Source organism: Theropithecus gelada, chromosome 7a (genome assembly GCF_003255815.1).
Source record: "Theropithecus gelada isolate Dixy chromosome 7a, Tgel_1.0, whole genome shotgun sequence".
Lineage (NCBI taxonomy): Eukaryota > Metazoa > Chordata > Mammalia > Primates > Cercopithecidae > Theropithecus > Theropithecus gelada.
Genome location: NC_037674.1, coordinates 20,943,084 through 20,964,905, shown reverse-complemented (window position 1 = coordinate 20,964,905; position 21,822 = coordinate 20,943,084). Strand labels below are relative to the sequence as shown.

Sequence of the window (21,822 nt, the reverse complement as noted above, 5' to 3'; positions counted from 1 at the left end):
TTTTTTTTTGAGACTGAGTCTGGCTCTGCCGCCCAGGCTGGAGTGCGGTGGCCGGATCTCAGCTCACTGCAAGCTCCGCCTCCCGGGTTCACGCCATTCTCCTGCCTCAGCCTCCCGAGTAGCTGGGACCACAGGCGCCCGCCACTTCGCCCGGCTAGTTTTTTGTATTTTTTAGTAGAGACGGGGTTTCACCGTGTTAGCCAGGATGGTCTCGATCTCCTGACCTCGTGATCCGCCCGTCTCGGCCTCCCAAAGTGCTGGGATTACAGGCTTGAGCCACCGCGCCCGGCCTCATAATTGGTATATTTATAAACTGTATCACCCAAAAACTCAATGAGGACACAATCTACATTACATTCAACATTTGCATATTTACATGATATATACTGCAAAGTAAATACAAAATGAACTCCCATCATTTTAGTTCAGAACACAGGTGATATAATTTGAAAACAAAAGCAATTTTTTCAACAAAAACCAGAAGTCTCCCAAGTACCAATTCACTATTTTGTGGAAAAATACAAGACTAATTATGAGTTCCATTCCAGTTTAGTCAGTAAGATACCTTGTTTGTTTGTTTGTTTTGGTTTTAGAAACAGGGTCTCTCTCTGTCATCCGGGCTGAAGTTCAGTGGTGCGATCAGAGTTCACTGCAGCCTTGAACTCCTGGGCTCAAAGAATCTTCCCACCTCAGCCTCCCAAAGCACTGGGATTACAGGTGTGAGCCATCGCACTCAGTCTAGTAAGATATGTTTTTGTTACTGAAATACAGCTAAAGTTTTGGATTTTAATCACCAAAATAACAGTACTTCTGGTTTACAATTGACTTTAAAATAGAGGATACTAATATATATTCATTTTCACTTTTTAAAAAATCTTCAAAACTTAAATACAATTCTGAAAGTATTTGTGCCTTGCCATTTGTTCAATAAATATGATTTGTTTTTAAATACATCACAAAAGTTCAATTAACTAACCAGAATTCTATATCTATAGCCTGTCTACTGGGGTTCAGTCTTAAGTCTGACTATCAAAAGCAGCAGCTCAGAATTTATTTCATAAAATTAATCCCAAGAGTTACTGGGTAGCTTTTAAAGTATCTCATTGCTTATAACACAACTCACTAGATAGATAGTCTATACTAGTGACTCCTGACATCAAAATTATCTGGGGAGCTTTTAAAAAAATACATGGGATCCACATCATAACTACACTAAGAATCGAGAATGTCTGTATTTTTTTTAATGTTCCCAGGTGATAATGCCATGCAGCCTAGTGTGGAAAACCCCGACCTACCACTAAGCCTGTGGTTCTCAACTTTTCAGGTGCACTGGAATCACTGAGGGAAACTTTAAACACAAAAAGCAAAGCAAAACACAGAAAAGAGCTGTGCTTCAGTAGATGGAGAGTTATGTGCAGGAATCAGCATTTTAAACAACCACGCAGTTGGTCCCAAATGACTCAGAAACACTGTACCACCTTTGTCAGATATCATATTATAATGAGTACATTCAGCAATTAGGTGACATTGTCCACAAGCCCCAATGAATCCTGTCCTAGGCAGTTTTAGCAAGTGTTTGAGGGCAACACTCAGCCTTTTCAAGTAAAATATATTTATATTCTTAAATATTAGGTCAAAGTCAACTGAATTCTGAGACCATCATTCATTAAAGAAGGCAAATGCTCTTTTCAACAATTTAAACCTTTAAACAAACCAGTTCTTAGCCCTCAACTTAAACCTAATGCTTTCTCCATCATAGTCTGATATATGTGATCAGAGGTAGTGATTCCATCTTACCAAAAATGTATTGTGGACTATAAAAGATACACATTCATACATCTTCACAGGCTCTGTACAGTCCCTATGTAATGGAGATTGGAGACCACTTGGATATTAAATAATACTGTGAAACAGTAAACAATACACTCTTGATTTTAAACAATGAAACCTCATAATATTTCCCTCAAACAATAAGTTCTTACATACAATATACAAAAAAAAAATTCTAGAAAACACTAAACGTATCATGCTGCCTCTTTTGTGAAGTTATTTACTAGTTTTTCACCATCCCTGTAATTATCTATAAAGTCAGTAGTTGGTGTACATCATTCCACTTCAAGAAATTTTCTGGCTTTTTTTTTTTTTGAGACAGAGTCTTGCCCTGTCACCAAGGCTGGAGTGCAGTGGCGCATCTTGGCTCACTGCAACCTCTGCCTCCCGGGTTCAAGCGATTCTCCTGCCTCAGCCTCCTAAGTAGCTGGGACTACAGGTGCCCGCCACCACACCCAGCCAATTTTTGTATTTCTCGTAGAGACGGTGTTTTACCATGTTGGCCAGGATGGTCTCAATCTTTTGACCTCGTGATCCGCCCACCTTGGCCTCCCAAAGTGCTGGGATCACAGGCGTGAGCCACCACGCCCTGCCTCACTTCAAGAATTTTTTTTTTTTTTTTGAGACGGAGTCTCACTCTGTCGCCCAGGCTGGAGTGCAGTGGCCAGATCTCAGCTCACTGCAAGCTCCGCCTCCCGGGTTTAAGCCATTCCCCTGCCTCAGCCTCCTAAGTAGGTGGGACTACAGGCGCCCGCCACCTCGCCCGGCTAGTTTTTTTGTATTTTTTAGTAGAGATGGGGTTTCACCGGGTTAGCCAGGATGGTCTCGATCTCCTGACCTCGTGATCCGCCCGTCTCGGCCTCCCAAAGTGCTGAGATTACAGGCTTGAGCCACCGCGCCCAGCCAAGAATTTTTTACAAGCACAGAAACTATATCTCAGTGTATGATAACTGTTATTATAATACTATATTGTATGATAAATATACAAGCTTATTTGAGTGTGTGATAGCTCCACCACCTCCACCAAGCTTTAGGAATAGATATAATCTACTCTGAACCCAAAAGCTGCAGAAAGCAGTGACAACGACGCTAAGAAGCAGGGAGAGTATATGGTTAGTAGAATCTATCTGGCATCTTGCTCACCTGAACTACACCTGAAGTGCTGTTATTTCTCATGCATGCACTTCTCCATTATGTTCTTCACAAACGCTCACCCTTCTCCATAAGCCACCATGGCCAGTCCACAAACCAAACTATTTTTAATGTTCAACAGAAAAGAAAGGTAGCAACAAGTTCCTTATTTTTGTTAATTCCTTGTTTCTTATAATAAAGAGTATCACTTCCTCTCACCAAAAAGCTATAGAGCTTCTGATGAAATTCAACTGTTCAAAAGGCTCACTCACCTCTTTTCCAGGAGTAGGTGTGATTAAACACCTGGCATTTCTTCTTAACTAAGCAATGAAAAGGCAATTACTAAAAAATCAGCATTGTATTACCAGAAAGGCAAGTCATTTCATAAAATAAGAACTGGAGAGTTTTAAATCTGTATTCATCAAGAAGCTAAAAAATTCATACTAATTTTTAACCACTTAGCGTTTTGACTCACAATAATCAAACCATTTTCCGGTTTATAAATAATTCAAGATCAAAATAATAAATTTTAAAATTAAACAAAATTTGAAAAACTTACATATAAATATCAAAAACCAAGCAACATGACGTCTGCTACTTGGAAAAAAGGCATGGAGACACAGTAACACCGGAATAAGGATTTCAACATATGACATAATGGCATAAGGCACTACCTCAACTTCAGTCTACATTAAGTCATCATAACGCAAATATGGGACAGGAGAAGAAAACACACAAACACAACTTTTCACGTCCTTTTGGCTGGTCTGGCAGTTAACTGCTTTTCTCTTTCAAACTCCTTCTCTCGTTGCTGCTCCCTTTCCAACTCTTCTTTTTGCCTCTTCTGCTGCAGTTTAAGCGCTCTTTTCTGTGTTAAAAAAAAAAAATTAAAAACCAAGAAAGCAATCAGGGGTTACAGGTATGGTCTAATTTGAAAATAATAGTGCTCTGCTTTGAGGTAATTCATTCACACTAATAAATTTCATCTTGGACATTTAAATTTGGGATAATTTAAGGTCCTTCTGATTCAAAAAAAATTTGTTGCTCTAAGCTGTTATTAAATGAGAACTGTAGTGCATATCCAGAGAATCTAAGCCTATCAACCCAGCTATTAGTAAAAAAGCTCAGTGTGCAGTTCAAAAAAAATGACATTTTTTAGGCTGCATGCGGTGGCTCATGTCTATAATCCTAGAACTTAGGGAGGTCGAGGCCAGGGGAGCTTGAGCTCAGGAGTTTAAGACCAGCCTCAGCAACATAGTGAGACCCTGTCTCTAATATTTCATAAACAATGACATTTTTTAAAAGAAAACAATGTACCATGAATTAATTATGCTATTGTAAGTGAGGGTATAAAAGTCAAAATAAGAATACTGGCTGGGCCGGGCGCGGTGGCTCAAGCCTGTGATCCCAGCACTTTGGGAGGCCGAGACAGGCGGATCACGAGGTCAGGAAATCGAGACCATCCTGGCTAACCCGGTGAAACCCCGTCTCTACTAAAAAATACGGAAAACTGGCCGGGGGAGGGGGCGGGTGCCTATAGTGCCAGCTACTCGGGAGGCTGAGGCAAGAGAATGGCGTGAACCCGAAGGGCGGAGCTTGCAGTGAGCTGAGATCCGGCCACTGCACTCCAGTTTGGGCAACAGAGCGAGACTCTGTCTCAAAAAAAATAAAAATAAAAATAAAAGAATACTGGCTGGACACGGTGGCTCCCGCCTATAATCCCAGCACTTTGGGAGGCCAAGGCGGGCGTTACCACCTGAGGTCAGGAGTTTGAGAACAGCCTGGCCAACGTGATGAAACCACGTCTCTACTAAAAATACAAAAATTAGGTCGGTGTGGTGGCGGCTGCCTGTAATCCCAGCTACTTCGGGGGCTGAGGCAGGAGAATCACTTGAACCCAGGAGGCAGAGGTTGCAGTGAGCCGAGATCGCACCATTGCACTCCGGCCTGGGCGGCAAGAGCAAAATTCTGTCTCAAAAAAAAAAAAAAAAAAAAAAACCACACAACAATTAAACCTCTACTTTTGTAAAAAATGTGAAAGAATTTTCAACTCACTTTTAACTTTGATGTTTTTTCATGAAGCATCAGCATCTCTTTTCTTATATTCACCAACTTGGCATGATAGTGTTTAGCCTCGGCAAACTTAACGTGGAAAAATAAATGAAAAGTCAAGTTAAAATAGACTAAAATATCAAAATGAATAAATAAGTCAATATATAAATGACAGTTCGTGCTTCCTAAATTGGTCAAAATTTTTACAGCCTTATCTCAACATTTTAATTCCAAAATAAAGATTTCCTTATATCATTAGTAGGATTTGAAAGACATTTGATTTAGTTCAGATAGACAAAAGTATTACTAAATATAAAATAGACATATTAAGATGGGAATAGACAATATTTTGCTTTAAAAACATGTAATTATAAAATTTCAGATAAGACTATCTAACAATGCTATCAGTTTCATTTAAAAGTAAAGCATTCTCTCTGCCTTTACAAGAGAGAGACTGAGCCAGAGCACATGAAATAGTTGAAGTGTCTGCCCATGTGGAAAACCCAAGCTGTGGCCACAGAGCCCTGAACAGAGAAGACTGTGGACAAGTTTAATCCTATTCCTTGGGCTCTTTTAGTCAGATTAAGCAGAATGATCTCTGTGAGGACACTTTCATTCTCGAGGAATTGTAAGTACAGACTTTACAACTCAACCAACCTGCATAATCTAAAATGAAGTCTTATGTCAGGAGAAGATGGGAGGATAATGCAAGCCTAGAGATGTCACAGAGAAGGAGAAAAGCACCCTATTTTCAGACAAGGTTACAGAAAGAGAAGAAATGAAGGAAATGTCAGTAGAGAGATTCACAGCCTTAATGTAGCTGCAAGTAAAGTCACTGTCTGATTAGCTCAGAAGTTACAGTCCCTTTTTACATATCCTGGGCCTTCCAGTTTTCAGTTCCCAGATGATAATAAAAACTACTCTTGACTAAGAGAAGAAAAAAGAGGAAGACTCCATCCTGCCCCTTCAGACCAAAGCAACAGTATTACATCTGCTTGGTTAATTTATTCAACATTCATTCATTCAACAAATATTCCTTCTGTTGCAACAGGATCTCAGTGGGGAACACAAAAGTAGGTCAGTGTAGCCTTGCCCACCTCCCTCACAAGAAACCAGGAACTACCGGGCAGATGACTCTATTTACTTCCGCAGGCCTCTGTCTAATGCCAGAGAATATGAATTTTGTTTTTAATTGTTATAAATGGAAAACATTAGTAAACCATCTTTGTCCAAAGAAAAGTCCATTTTTTGAGGTATGCATGAATGGCTACAGTCATGCAAACCCAGCTTCTTTTCTTCTTAATAGAGATGGGGTCTTGCTATGTTGGCCGGGTTGGTCCTAAACACCAGGCCTCAAGCCACCCTCCTACTTCAGCCTCCCAAAGTGCTGGGATTACAGTCATAAGTCACCATGCCCTGCCCACAAACGAAACTATTTTTAATGTTCATCAGAAAATAAAGGTAGCAACAAGTTCCCTTTTTGTTAATTCCTTGTTTCTTATAATAAAGAGTATCACTTCCTCTCATCAAAAAGCTATAAAACTTCTGATGAAATTTAACTGTTCAACTATTTATATTGAAAGCTATAATTGATCGTTCTCAAAGTGTCCACTTCAGCTTATGGCATTAATTTATTATAGCATTATGGATATGCCATATAATTAAATAAAATGCTAATTTAAGAAACCATGTAATTGGTAAAGAGAAATACACTTTCTTTAAAGAAAAAAAAATGGTGCCCCAAAGGTTTTTTACTTCCAGTTAGTTTTGTTTTTTGTTTTTTTTTTTTTTGAAACAGGGTCTCCCTTTGTCACCCAGGCTGGAGTACAGTGGCACAATCACAGCTCACTTGTGGCCTTGACCTCCTAGGCTCAAGCAATCCTTCTACCTCAGCTCCTGGAATAGCTGAGACCACAGGCATTTGACACCATGCCGGGCTATTTTTTTAAATTACTTTTTGTAGAGATGGGTTCTCACTATGTTGCCCAGGCTGGTCTTGAACTGCTAGGCTCAAGCAATCCTCCAGCCTCAGCCTCCCAAAGTGCTGGGATTACAGGCATGAGCCGTTGTGCCCAGTCTCAGTCCTCTTTTCTAAGTCTTCAATTATGAGCAGGTCTATTCCAAATGCACAAATAAGTTCAACTTCTACAAATTACTACAATTTCTAAATTACTACAACTACTAAATTTCGTAGTTGAATTACTACAAATTCAACATTTGAAAGATAACAATTCAACACAATAGAAGTTCAATCAAGGTTTCTTGTTAAAAAGACAAATTCTAAACTTAAAAACTAGCTATTGCTAAGATGTCATTAAGTTACATCAACTAAATCATACTTACCAAAGCATTAATATCCAACATAGAATGACATTCTTTAAATTTTGAAATCTCTTGTTCCAGTGTGTCTAACAATACAACTTGGTTCTGTCTGAAACAAAAACACACAGCCAAGACAAACTCTACATATTTAAAATACTGGCCCATTAAAAGGAATCATACTCATCTTGGTTAATCGTAACAGAAATTAAGTAGGAAACGTGTTAACTCTCCAAGGTTTATTTAATATAGAATAGGATTTTTCAAAATAATATTCTAAAGCCACATTCTGATAACTTATTGTGTCTTTTATTCTTGCTTCAATTTCTAATAACTAAAATAATCCAATCATTTAAAAGTATTTTATTACCTGTTACTTTTAACAACTCTCTGTATTATTCCAAAAAAGAAGTTTTTTGTAGTATTTTGCCCAAGAAATTCAATGTTTTGTATATCTTAAAATTGCAACATTCCCATAAAGGAAATGAGGAACAATGGTTTTCAGATTAGAGTTGAGAAAGATGCAGTATCAAGGGATAGTAAGTCAAAAAGGATAATTAAGCAGCAAGATGAAAAAAGCATAGGACTGGAAATCATAGCTTTCCCCAGCCAACAGCCAGTTATGTGATCTCAGAAATTCAGTTTATTTCTCTGGCCTAAATCTCCTCTTTTACAAAGTGAGAAGGTCAGACCAGATAATTTCTAATGTTTCTCTTTAAAATTAGGATTCAAAACTCATTGAGGAAGAGAAGCCAACTTCCTTGATATTTCTTTCCACATCAATCAATGTTAGGATCACAGGAATAAGTGACATTAAAAGGGTCACCTACCTGAATATTTTAAAGAATGCTACAAAGAAAAATATGATGTGATTTGCTTGTAAAACTGTGCTATCTAGAGAATAATGATAAAAAAAGAAATAGCAACGAAGAGGCTGACGGCAATTACAACATCTCTACTATCCAGCACTGAGTCTGGCATACCCTAGAGGTCATAAATTTGTCTCTTGGCCAGACACAATGGTTCATGCCTATAATCCCAGCATTTTGGGAGGCCAAGGAAGGAGGATTGCTTGAAGCCAGGAATTTGAGACCAGCACGGACAACAAAGCGAGACCCTCTACAAAAACTAAAAAAAAAAAAAAAAATTAGCTGGGTGTGGTGGCACACACCTGTGGTCCGAGCTACTTGGGAGGCTGAGGCAGAAGGACTGCTTGAACCCAGGAGTTAGAAGCTGCAGTGAGTTATAATCACATCACTGTACTACAGCCCATGTGACAGAGTGAGACCCCGTCTCTACAAATATAAATAAATAAATAAATAAATAACTTTGTCCCTCCCGCTTGGACTAGAGATCACAGAAAGTGAAATACAGAATGGATGAGAGGAAAACCCAGCAAGTCAACCATCCGAGATAAGTAGAACAGCAAAAATAGGCTGTTAGAACTAGAAAACAATAGAAGGGGGAAAACAAAAAAATCAATGAAACGAAAAGATCGCTCTTTAAAAGATCAATAAAATTGATAAACCTCTAGTGAGACAATCGAGAAAAAAAAAGACCCAAAGTATTAGTATTATTCATGAAAGAGCAATAATCACCACTGATCCCAAGACATTAAAAGGATAATAAATGAATACTTTCAACAATTCGGTGCTCATAAACGTGGTAATGTGGATGGAATGGACTAATTCTTTGAAAGATACAAACTACCAAAACTTATACAAGGAGAAACAGAAAGTTTATATAGGCCTATATTTATCAGACAAATTCAATCAGTAAGTAATAACCTTCAAAAAAAGACAGTGCCTTGGCCGGGCGCGGTGGCTCAAGCCTGTAATCCCAGCACTTTGGGAGGCCGAGATGGGCGGATCACAAGGTCAGGAGATCGAGACCATCCTGGCGAACCCGGTGAAACCCCGTCTCTACTAAAAAATACAAAAAACTAGCCGGGCGAGGTGGCGGGCGCCTGTAGTCCCAGCTACTCGGGAGGCTGAGGCAGGAGAATGGCGTGAACCCGGGAGGCGGAGCTTGCAGTGAGCTGAGATCCGGCCACTGCACTCCAGCCTGGGTGACAGAGCGAGACCCCGTCTCAAACAAAAAAAAAAACAAAACAAACAAAAAAAAAAAAGACAGTGCCAGGACCAAATGGCTTCACTGGTAATTTTTACCAAACATTTAAGGAAGAAATGATACCAATTCCCCACAGTCTCTTCCAGAAAATACATCAGCCCTCCTTTATCTGCAGTTTTGCTTTCTTCAGTTTGAAGAGGGGTCTCACAATTCCTATTCAACATCATACGTTAAGTCCAAACTAATACAGTAAGACGAGAAAAAGAAATAAAAGATATACAAACTGAGAAGAAAGAAATAATACTGTCTTTGTTCCCAGATGATTTCCTAGTGGGAATTCCCAAAGATTCAACAAGAAACCTCCTGAAACTAATATGCAAGTATAGTAAGATTTCAGGATACAAGGTTAATATACAGAAGTCAATTTCTTTCCTGTGTACCAGCAATTAATTTGAAATTTAAAAACAATACCATTTATAGTAGTTCTGCATCCCCAGTGAAATACTGTGGTACAAATATAACAAAATATGTACAGGATCTAAATGTAAAAATTATAAAACTCTAACGAAAAATATCAAAGAAAATCTAAATAATAGAGAGACATTCCAAGTACATAGATTAAAAGACTCAACTGTTGTTGTTCAGATAGGGTCTGACTCTGTCATCCAGGCTGGACTGCAGTGGCATGATCATCATTCACTGCAGCCTAGAACTCCTGGTTCAAGGGATCCTCTGCCTCAGCCTCCCAAGTAGCTATCACTACAGGTGTACACCACCATGCCAGGTTGACTTTTTAAATATTTTTGTAGAGACAGGGTCTCATTACATTACCCAGGCTGGTCTCCAACTCCTGGCCTCAAGAGATCCTTCTGCCCCAGGCTCCCAAAGTGCTTGGATTACCAGTGTCAACCACCACGCCCAGCCCATCAATATTTTTTAAGATGTAAATTCTTCTCAACTTGATCTAAGGATTCAATGCAATGCCAATCAAAATCCCAGCAAGTTAGGCCGGGCGCAGTGGCTCACGCCTGTAATCCCAGCACTTTGGGAGGCTGAGGCAGGCGGATCACGAGGTCAGGAGATCGAGACCATCCTGGCTAACACGGTGAAACCCTGTCTCTACTAAAAATGCAAAAAATTAGCCGGGCGAGGCGGCGGGCGCCTGTAGTCCCAGCTACTCGGGAGGCTGAGGCAGGAGAATGGCGTGAACCTGGGAGGCGAAGCTTGCAGTGAGCCGAGATCGCACCACTGCACTCCAGCCTGGGCGACTAAGCGAGACTCTGTCTCAAAAAAAAATAAATAAATAAATAAAAATAAAAACAAAATCCCAGCAAGTTATTGTATAGATATCAACAAACTGTTTGAAAGTTCATATGGAAAGGCAAAGACATAGAAAAGCCAATACAATATTGAAGAACAAAACTGGAAGACTCACAGTACCCAATTTCAATACTTACTATAAAGCTACAGAAATCTGGCCAGGCACCGTGACTCACTCCTGTAATCCCAGCACTTTGGGAGCCCAAGGCGGGTGATCACCTGAGGTCAGGAGTTCAAGATCAGCCTGGCCAACACGGTGAAACCCCATCTCTACGAAAAATACAAAAATTAGCCCAGTGTGGTGGCACACACCTGTCACTCCAGCTACTTGGGAGGCTGAGGTGCAAGAATCAACCTCCCAGAGGCAGAGGTTGCAGTGAGCTGAGATCGTGCCACTGCATTTCAGCCCAGGCAACAGTGAGACCCTGTCTCAAAAAAAAAAAAAAGGCCGGGCGCGGTGGCTCAAGCCTGTAATCCCAGCACTTTGGGAGGCCGAGACGGGCGGATCATGAGGTCAGGAGATCGAGACCATCCTGGCTAACACGGTGAAACCCCGTCTCTACTAAAAAATACAAAAAACTAGCCGGGCGAAGTGGCGGGTGCCTGTAGTCCCAGCTACTGGGGAGGCTGAGGCAGGAGAATGGCGTGAACCCGAGAGGAGGAGCTTGCAGTGAGCTGAGATCCGGCCACTGCACTCCAGCCTGGGTGACAGAGCAAGACTCCGTCTCAAAAAAAAAAAAAAAAAAAAAAAAAACCACAATAACAACAAAAAGCTACAGAAATCAAGACAGCATGGTACTGGCAAAAGAACAAACATATTGATCAATGGAACAGACCAAAAACCCTTAAATAAATCTACACAGAAACAATCAACTTCTCTTTGACAAAGTTGCAAAGGCAATGCAGTGGAGAAAGGATAGTCTTTTCAACAAATAGTGGCTGGGTACAGTGGCTCATACTTGTAATCCCAGCACTTTGGGAGGCCAAGGCAGGAGGATCACTTGAGCCTAGGAATTCAAGACCAGCCAGGGCAACATGGTGAAACCTTGTCTCTACAAAAAATACAAAAATTGGCCAGGTGTGGTGCTGTGCACCTGTAGTCCCAGCTACTTGGGAGGCTGAGATGGGAGGATCACTGAGCCAGGAAATCAAGGCTGCAGTGAGCTGAGGCTGTGCCACTGCACTCCAGCCTGGGCAACACAGTGAGACCCTGTCTCAAACAACAACAACAACAAATAGTGCTGAAGTAACTGGCTATCCATGCGCAAAGAAATGAATCTATTAATAAACACAGACCTTACAGCCTCCATAAAAACTCAAAATAGGCTGGGTGCGGTGGTTCATGCCTGCAATCCCAACACTTTGGGAGGCCGAGGCGGGCGGATCACCTGAGGTCCGAGACCAGCCTGACCAACATAGAGAAATCTCATCTCCACTAAAAGTACAAAAAGTAGACAGGTGTGGTAGCGCACGCCTGTAATCCCAGCAGCTCAGGAGGCTGAGGCAGGAGAATCGCTTGAACCCAGGATGCACATGTTGCGGCGAGATGAGATCGCGCTATTGTACTACAGCCTGGGCAACAAGAGCGAAACTCCGTCTCAAAACAAAAAAAAAAACTAACTCAAAATAAATCACAGGTCTAAATGTAAAATGCAAAACTAGAATTTCTAGAAGAAAACACAGGAGAAAATCTAGGTGACCTTGGTTTGGTGATGACTTTTTAGATACCATACCAAAAGCACAATTCATAAAAGAAAAAACTGATTTAATTTTTTCTTATTTATTAAATAAATTTATTAAAATTAAAAACTCCTGCTCTGCCAAAGACACTGTAAAGAGAGTAATAAGACAAACCACAGTCTTGGAGAAAATATTTGCAAAACTCATAAAGGACTCATATCAAAAATATACAAAGAACTCTTAAAACTCAACGATAAGAAAAATAATCCAATTTTAAAATAAGCAAAAGATCTGAACAGACATCTGTTATCTAACAAAGAATTTGTCTGATCTTTGTCCCAGGTTTCTGGCACAGAGCTTCTAAAATCCTTGGAATTTTCCAAGTGACAAAAGTGTCTTTGTTATCCATGAGCTCCCCGGATCACACGTGAGTTTACACTAATAAAGTGACTCATGATGGGCCCCTAGAGCTTCGAGATGGGAGGCTAATGAAAAATAACAAAGAACATCTAAATAATAGAGACATTCCAAGTACATAGATTAAAAGACTGAATTTTTGTTGTGGAGATACGGTCTCACTCAGTCACCCAGGCTAGGGAGCAGTGGCGTGACCACAGTTCACTGCAGGCTCGAACGCCAAGCTGCTGAACACACTGATGTGCTGGCAGCAGGGGTTTCCTCTCACTGGGAGAGGAAACAGAAGTTTTGTGTTCAGGAACCTCCCAGGCAGTACCCTGTGTATCTCTTCATTGGCTAGTCCTGATCTGTACCCTTTCTAATAAAACTGTAATTTTAAGTATAGTGCTTTCCTGACCCGTAAGTCTGGCCACTCTCAAAGAAGGTTCCAGAGAATGTGGCTGGGCACAGTGGCTCACACCTGTAATCCTAGCACTTTGGGAGGCCAAGGTGGGCAGATCAGTTGAGGTCGGGAGTTCAAAACCAGCCTGGCCAACATGGTGAAACCCGTCTCTACTAAAAATACAAAAAAAAATAGCTGGGTGCGATGGTGCGCCACTTGTAATCCCATCTACTTGGGAGGCTGAGGCAAGAGAATCTCTTGAACCCAGGAGGCGGAGGTTGCAGTGAGCCGAGATCCTTTCATATGCATTTAGCACCTTAACACCAAGGATTATAACATTACTTTTAATTATAAAATTAGCACAGTTATTATTCCTCTCCTTTTGCCCTAATAAAGGCCTCTTAAGTAAGTTTTCAAAGGGTAGGTCTCAGAGCAGCAGCAGTTCGTGGCCAGTGTAAAGATGACCACCACAGAAAGAAATGACAGGCCAGCCTGGGCTATCCAGAGAGGCTCTGACCCAGGAGGAGGCAGAAGCTGAGTCTGTTGTCTGTGGATGGGAGCTGATAAAGCCTGAGTATATGTTTTTGTATACTGATCCCACTCTATGGGTTCTGTTCTATCTTATCCGTTTTCTTAACATAACCTCCAATCTTTTTTTTTTCTTTTTTTTTTGTGAGACAGAGTCTCGCTCTGTTGCCCAGGCTGGAGTACAGCGGCATGATCTCGGCTCACTGCAAGCTCCCCATCGCGGGTTCACACCATTCTCTGCCTCAGCCTCCCGAGCAGCTGGGACCAGAGGCGCCCATCAACATGCCCGGCTAATTTTTTGTATTTTTAGTAGAGACAGAGTCTCACTGTGTTAGCCAGGATGGTCTCAATCTCCTTACCTCGTGATCCACCCACCTTGATCTCCCAAAGTGCTGGGATTACAGGCATGAGCCACCACGCCCGGCCCCATCTTTACTTACTAGTAAAGTTATCTACTGGGAATGAAACAGATCATCTCAGGAAAGATACTTACAGATCTCTGGCAACTCATTTGAACTAGCAACTGAAAACAAGTGTGACTTTTATGGAGACAGTTTTTCAACTCTACTCGGAAACAGGTATATATCCACCTGAACAATCCCCAACAGGTTAATACTTTAATAAAATAATGATAAAACACCAAACAGAGGCTAGGTAAGATTTAGGAGGACTTCTCAGAAGAGATCAAACACCCTAGGAGTATTCATTTCACTTTTTACATTTAGAATACTACGTACTCCTCTATTCCCATCTGCTATCAATAAAGATATAGACATACTCAATTATAATTCCATGTTAAAAAATATTATGTCTTAACACAGTATACAAGTATACAAATTATGACTATGCCACAGAGGAAATTAGTGTGTATCTGGTTTTTTATTAGCTTACGTGAGTTCCTGGAGGGCTTGTTTTGATCTCTGCAGATCTGGCAAATAATGAGAAAGCAATCCTTCTGCCAGTTGCTCCACAGCTTTGTCTTCTATAGTCAAGTCCTCTATTAACCCTTCATCTGGAGAAGTGTCACTTAAACCTGTCCCCAGCAAAAATCAAATTTAGGAACTTTTTATTTATTTTATTTATTTATTTATTTATTTATGTATTTATTTTTTAGGCTAGTCAACTGAAGCAGTGGGATTAGAGAAGGAACAAAGAAATCTGTAACTGGTTGTGATCAATTAGTTGTAAACACCACTGCACTCTGACCAGTCGGAACCTTTCAAATTGACACAGCTAATAAAAGGAGGCTGGGGAGTAGCAGGTAGAAAGGAAGCCCACAAATGGGGCTGAGAGCACACACACACACACTCCCAACCACAGGTATCCTTCTTTTCTTTTTAAACTTTTATCTCTGAGCTTCCTCTAAAAAATGAGTTATGAATGCTCAAAATATGTTTTTAAGTTACTACTATAAGGTAAAGCCTATGATAAATGAACATTTACACAAAATTCTGTATCTTTATATATTTTTCAGGGCAGAGGACTTATAGTTGTCACAGGATTATCAAAGGAGTCTGAAGGCCAGGAGCAGTGGCTCACACCTGTAATCCTAGCACTTTGGGAGGCCAAGGGAGAATTGCTTGAGCCCAGAATGGCTGGGCATGGTGGCACACACCTGTGGTCCCAGCTATTCAGGAGGCTGAGGTGGGAGGGTAACTTGAGCCCAGAAGTTCATAGCTGCAGCGAGCTATGATCACACCACTGCACTCCAGCCTGGGCAACAGAGTGAGACCCTGTCTCAAAAAAATAAATAAATATAAAAATAAAAATAAAATAAAGGAGACTGAGGCCAAAACGTGGGTAACAGTCACTGAACTAAAGCATTCTTGCTTTCAAAAGCATGAAAAAATTATATAAACAGAAATGCAATGCCTAAAAAAAGTATGTTTTCAATTCTGTGGAAACAAAACTATAGGTCAACATTGATTTTGCATATAGTTTGATGTGTTATTTACATGTAAAAGGGGGGTTGTTGTGTTATTTGTTAGGGAGGAAAAGAGGGATTTTCTAAGAATTTCTTCTCTCTTAAGATTCAGCACCTTAAGTTACCCTAGAAAATAGTGTATAATCATAGTCTTGTGTATAAATCTAGACCTGATGCTGGGATCAGTGCCTCATCACTTTCCTTTGAATAATAAAAGTGTAAGCATTGTGCCAGGTATTCAAAAACATCTAAGATGAATAACTATCAATCACCATTCCTACCAAGAAAAATACAATTTCTAAATAGGGTTTAATGGTTTGTAAGATGGAATCACTGATTTATAATCAGAGAAAAAAAAGTAAGATAGTCACTTTACTAAAATTATACACTAAAATTATGATTAATATTAAACTCTGAAACATCTCCAATTATAGTCTAGTAACCATCAGTAACATCAAATTAGATCACTCTACAGAATACAGTTATCACAACACATTACTTGTGACACATTTCTAAGTATAATTTGTACCACAGATTTAAATTTTGGCAAAACTGAGAAAAACAGGCTCGGCACAGTGGCTCACGCCTGTAATCCCAGCACTCTGGGAGGCTGAGGTGGGCGGATCACTTGAGGTCAGGAGTTTGAGACCAGCCTGGCCAACATGGTGAAACTCCATCTCTACTAAAAATACAAAAATTTCCCGGGCGTAGTGTTGTATGCCTGTAATCTCAGCTACTCGAGAGGCTAAGGCACAAGAATTGCTTGAACCTGGGAGGCGGAGGCTGCAGTGTGCCAAGATCGTGCCACTACACTCCAGCCTACGTGACAGAGCAAGACTCTGCCTCAAAAAAAAAAAAAAAAAAGATTGAGGGAAACAACATGCTATCATATTCAAAGTAAACTTTTTGAAAATCAAAATAAAATTATGTAATTTTTATTTTAACCCTAAGAAACACATGAACAAACATTGGACTTCTCAAAGTTGCAAGGCAACATTCAAATAGGTAAGAGCTAACTAGAAACTGAAGCACTCCACATATAAAATAAAAATACAAAAACCAACAAAAGAAAAAAATCTATATATATACATATATAGAGAGAGAGAGAGAGAAAAGTGAAGCACTTAGGGATATTAATGTACCAACTGTATAGGAAGTGAATAAATTATATCCACCAATTATGCCATTGCTTAAGGCTTGATGACAATAACAATGCAATCAGCAACTTTAAGTATTAATAAATATAGAAAACAATTTTCAGGCCGGGCGCGGTGGCTCACGCTTGTAATCCCAGCACTTTGGGAGGCCGAGGCAGGTGGATCACCTGAGGTCGGGAGTTCAAGACCAGCCTGACCAACATGGAGAAACTCTGTCTCTACTAAAAATACAAAATTAGCCGGGGTGGTGGCACATGCCTGTAATCCCACCTACTCGGGAGGCTGAGGCAGGAGAATCGCTTGAACCTGGGAGGCGGAGGTTGCGGTGAGCCGAGATCGCGCCATTGCACTCCAGCTTGGGCAAAAAGAGTGAAACTCTGTCTCAAAAAAAAAAAAAAAAAAAAGAAAACAATTTTCTTAATGTTTTATGAAAGGAACACCCCAAAAAAGGACATTTCAACTTTAAGGAATAACAACTAATTCACTTCACTTAAAATATATTCATACATTTTAACTCACAAACCCTCCTCCCACACCAATGTTCTGGTTAATGAGTCTCAGTTACTCATGTTTTTTGTTTGTTTGTTTGTTTTGTTTTGTTTTCCTCTCTTTTACCCTCTGCTTCTAATGGTTAAGAAGCTACTCATGTTTTTATATATATTTAATTACTAAGTTCAAGGTGCTTTATTGTGGGAGAGTAAAGAAGAAGAAAGGGAGAGTCCTTACTCTATTCATACAAGAAAGGTTTGCTGAACATCTATATTATGTACCAGGTTGTAAGGCTACAACAATAAATAAGGCAAGTCCCCTTCCCTGGAAGGGCACAATACGACGAATCACAGAAATGAGAAGTGCCATTAGAGAAACAGAAAATGTTATGAAAATTCAGGGGAGAGCGACTTTCATTAGGGAAGTCTAAGAAAAATTCTAAAGGAAGTGTGGACATTGAGCTAAAGCTCAAAGAATGGATGGAGTTTTCATTTCTCTTTGTCTATTTGAGTGTTACTCACTGTAAAAACTTAAAACGCTACAGAGGGAGGCACAAACTGAAAGTAAAAATACTCCTTCTTACTCCAGCAGGAGCTACTCTGGAGTTTCTCACAGAGCCTTCCAGAAATTGTCTTTGCATGCCTATGCATACATTGTTTTTTATCACAAACAAAATATTACTCATACCATTCTGCAACTTTTCAAACATGCATTGTAGGTATCTTTCCATACCAACATATAGGGATCTACTACATTCTTTTTAACAGAACGGAATTCTACCATAGTTTGTTTAACCAGCCCCCCATAGATGGATTATTTAGGTTATTTTCACTTTTTGCTATTTCAAACAATGCTGCAGTGAGCTTCCCTGTTTATCTGTATATTTGTGTCACTTTCTGTAGTATAAATTCTTAGAAGTAGACTGTTGGGACAAAGAGTTTATGCATTTTTTAAATAGACATTGCCAAACTGCCCTCCTAAGAAACTGGCACCAATTTGCACTCCCACCAACAATCTGTGAGGACTGTTTCCAAATGGGGAAGAAATCCGTGGCAGGAGTGGAATGGATGCAATACGGGTAAAGAAGGCAGCATGAGGAAAGGCTGGAATACAATATAGGCTTCTTCTGGAGACGCATGGAACATATGCAGCATAGCAATAGCGAGCTTATTTAAGACCATGTGGAAGGTCAGTAAGGGCCTCTAACTGCCAAGTTAACGGTTTGGAGCTTTGTTAATAAGTAGTGAGGAGCTATTTAAGGTTTCTGAGTACAGGAATGACATGACTTGATGTGATAGCAGTGGGACAGATGCGTTGAAAGAGTAAGACTGGAGGTGGACTAGCCTTTCAACGGCTGTTTTAAGGGTGAAATTACAAGGAGATGGAATTGTATAGGAGAATCCCTTAGAGGTGGAAGGAGAGAAAGGAAAAAGTCCAGAGCATTTTCAAAGTTTCAAGTCAGAGTAACCTACCACCATTAACAGGATGAGACACGTTTTCATTTATGTACCTGCCTTACTGTGAGATTAGTGCAAAACAGCCACGTCAAAGTATCCAGCTAGCAGATGGAGAAGCACACAAGAGTAAAGAGAGGCCCAAGTTTCAAATACATACAAGGAAGTCACATTTATAGAAGCGACTTATGAAAGTGTGAAGAGATCTTTGAGGAAAAGCATGAACAGGAAAGTGCTGAGAGCACTATTTGGGGGTAACCCCTATATTTCTGAAACAGGAGGTAAAAGAAAAAGCATATCCAAAGCCCTGCAGCCTTTCTCATCTAGGGCCTCATCTGAATCAAAGAACACAGAAAATGCTCTGAGTGACCATTTTCTCACTTCTCCCAAGGATGGTACATAAATAGTACCATTTTGGGTGCACAGCAAGTTTATTCATTCCATTCAATGGATGCCTTAGGGCATTAGAGCTTAAATCCCTCCTGGAACTCGGTCGAGAAGACTGCTGCAGGAATAGGGATGAAGCAATTATCACCAAGCTGACCACGCATTTCATGAGTGGTCAATATTATAGGATACGTCACCTCTCTGAATTATAAGCTGATCATCTTTCTGGTAAATCCATCCCCCACCACTGCCGTATGAAAAATAACTAATGACGTATCCGAGTCAGAAACTCAGAATGGCTTCACCATCAACCGCCTCCAATTGCAGCCCAATACAAAGCTTGCCCTCGGGACTTCAGTTCCGCCCATTGCGCTGGGTAGAGGGGCCAGCGCGGTTCCCCATTTCTGCACTAGGGGCAGAGCCCGGGGGCCGTAGCTGGCAAAAGCCGCCTACTCCCTCACGGTTTCTCCGGATCCTACCCATTCCGGTCCCGGCCCCTCACACCCAGCCCGGGCCGCGCTTCCTACCCGACAGTACGTACCAGGGGTCGGCTCCCCGGCCTCCAGGCAGTAGGGTGGCCGTGTCAGGGCCCCGTCCGGAGACGACGGCCCAGGGATACTCATGTCCCTCCAGCTGGGAACAGAGAGAAGGGGCAAACGTGTGGCCCGTCAGAAGCAAGGAGGCACCTAACGACTCGTGTCTGGCCGGACAGAAGAGATTGTCGCACCCGGAAGTGACGGAAGCGAAAAACTGCAGGCTTCGGTCACGCGCTCGAGAGTTGGCTCTGCCCCAAGGCGTTGTGGGGACCCCGCGCTGATGTCGTCGTCTGGCCCCGGACGCAGTGTCAACGGACTCAGCAGAGCGGGGCTCGAGGCCCTGCGACCCGATTGGTGGGAGCTGAGGGAGGACGGTGGCGGGTTTGGGCTGCTCACCGGGTGGGTCACGAAGACCGGAAGAGCGTTGTCTTTGTTGGACGCGGGCGAGCTGTCAGGCTTTGTTCACTGAAGCTAGGGAGAAAACAGGACTTTCAGCCTTCACGCGGGACAGCTTTTTAGTGTTATCTCCCTGTTTAGGGAAAAACTTAAGAACAGGGAGTGCGCGCTTTCCCTGCGGTTTGGACCATTAAAAAATTCGGATGCCTAGGTGTCTGCGAGCCTCAGCCTTGCTAACTACGGTTTTGCCACTATTCCGGTCTCCCCTTGTTAAGTGTAGATAAAAGATTTAAGCGCTCCGTTGCAGCAGCTACTGAACAAATTCGACCAAATTATCAGAAACTGCACTTGCTGAGATCCTGTGGAATGATCTTATGAATTCTGTTGGAAAACACTTAGAAAAGGGCATATAGGCAGCTTTGGACCAAAGAAAACGATTTAGCTTTGCCACCTCTAGCTTATACCCTCTCATCTCAACTGTAATGGTGGCCTCCTGATGTTGCTCCCCAACTATGCCTGTTCAGTTTTCTCAGCTGCAACCAAAGCTTACTTCAAAAAAATAAGAATTTGCAAGCCTCAGAAACGAGCATTGGCTCCCCATTGCCCTTATCAGTGCATTCACACCCTTTCCTCTTTGGGCCTCTTTTTCTCTTAGTATTAGCTCCTCCTTATTACCCATGGTAGGCAGAATAATAGCCCCTCAAAGATGTCCACAGCCTAAACACCAGAAGCTGTGAATGTGTTAGTTTGCATAGCAAATGGGAATTAAGGTTGTTAATTACCTGGTGTTGAAATAGATTATCTTGGAATCGCTTTAACCAGGGAGGCAGAGGTTGCAGTGAGCTCCACTGCACTCCAGCCTGGGCGACAGGGCGAGACTCCATCTCAAAAAAAAAAAAAAAACATTATCCTGGATTGTTCCAGCGAGCCAATTGTAATCATAAGGGCCTCCAAAACTGCAAAAGAGAGTCAAGAATGACAAGTAACTATGAAGAATGATTAGAGAGATACAACATTGTTGGCTTTGAATATAGAGGAAGGGAGTCTCCAGCATTGTGGGTGACCTCCAGAAGCTGGAACTGACAAGGAAACATTCCCCCGAAGCCTCTCTAATGCTCTGATGACACCCTGATTTTATCCTCATGCGATCATTGTTGGACTTCTGACCAACAGAACTGTGAAATAATCTATGTCTTAAGTTTGTGATAACTTGTTATAACACCAATAACAATACTACCCTTCAAGACATTCTTTATTCCATCTGAGCATTCTCCTAAAATTATACCCTTTCATGTCTTCAGTGCTCTTGCTTGTGCTTCAACATGAAATATTCTATTCTTTTGTAAACCAAAAATAAAATTCTAAACCCCACAACTGACTGATGGACCCCCTGCCCCCCCACCTCTTGGCCAAGGGCATTCCAAAGTAAACCTGAAAATCTAGTTTTTCCATCATCTAGATGGAAGTGGGGATTGGGGGTTAGTCGGGGGGGATGGGTCGGGCATGCCTCATTACACCCCCCTCCCTTTGGAATTCAGGCTCAGCTGAACAGCAGTCACATGAAAACACATCTTAAGACTGCCAGAAAAGACTTTTTCTAGCTTTTCTAGACTTTTATTTTTGACACCAAGCCAGCCTGACTCTAGTATAGCATCACGACAGATAGCAGGCCCTGAAAGAAATTGAATTATTTAACCCCAGAATATATATTTTAAAATGGCCCTGCAAAGCTGTATCTTGTGGTGGGAAA

The 21,822-nt window shown here is 41.3% G+C and overlaps 1 protein-coding gene across 1 annotated transcript; it reads right to left on the bottom strand.

Moving 5' to 3' along the window:
* Positions 1–2,452: 2,452 nt before the first annotated feature.
* BLOC1S6 (biogenesis of lysosomal organelles complex 1 subunit 6) lies at positions 2,453–20,615 on the bottom strand. The gene is made up of 5 exons (XM_025389765.1): positions 19,682–20,615; positions 14,621–14,762; positions 7,357–7,444; positions 5,017–5,103; positions 2,453–3,829 (listed from the first exon to the last, which is right to left on the bottom strand). The coding sequence occupies exons 1-5, from the start codon at positions 19,761–19,763 to the stop codon at positions 3,710–3,712; spliced, it is 519 nt and encodes a 172-aa protein (XP_025245550.1). The 5' UTR covers positions 19,764–20,615; the 3' UTR covers positions 2,453–3,709.
* Between the last annotated feature and the right edge of the window lie 1,207 nt (positions 20,616–21,822).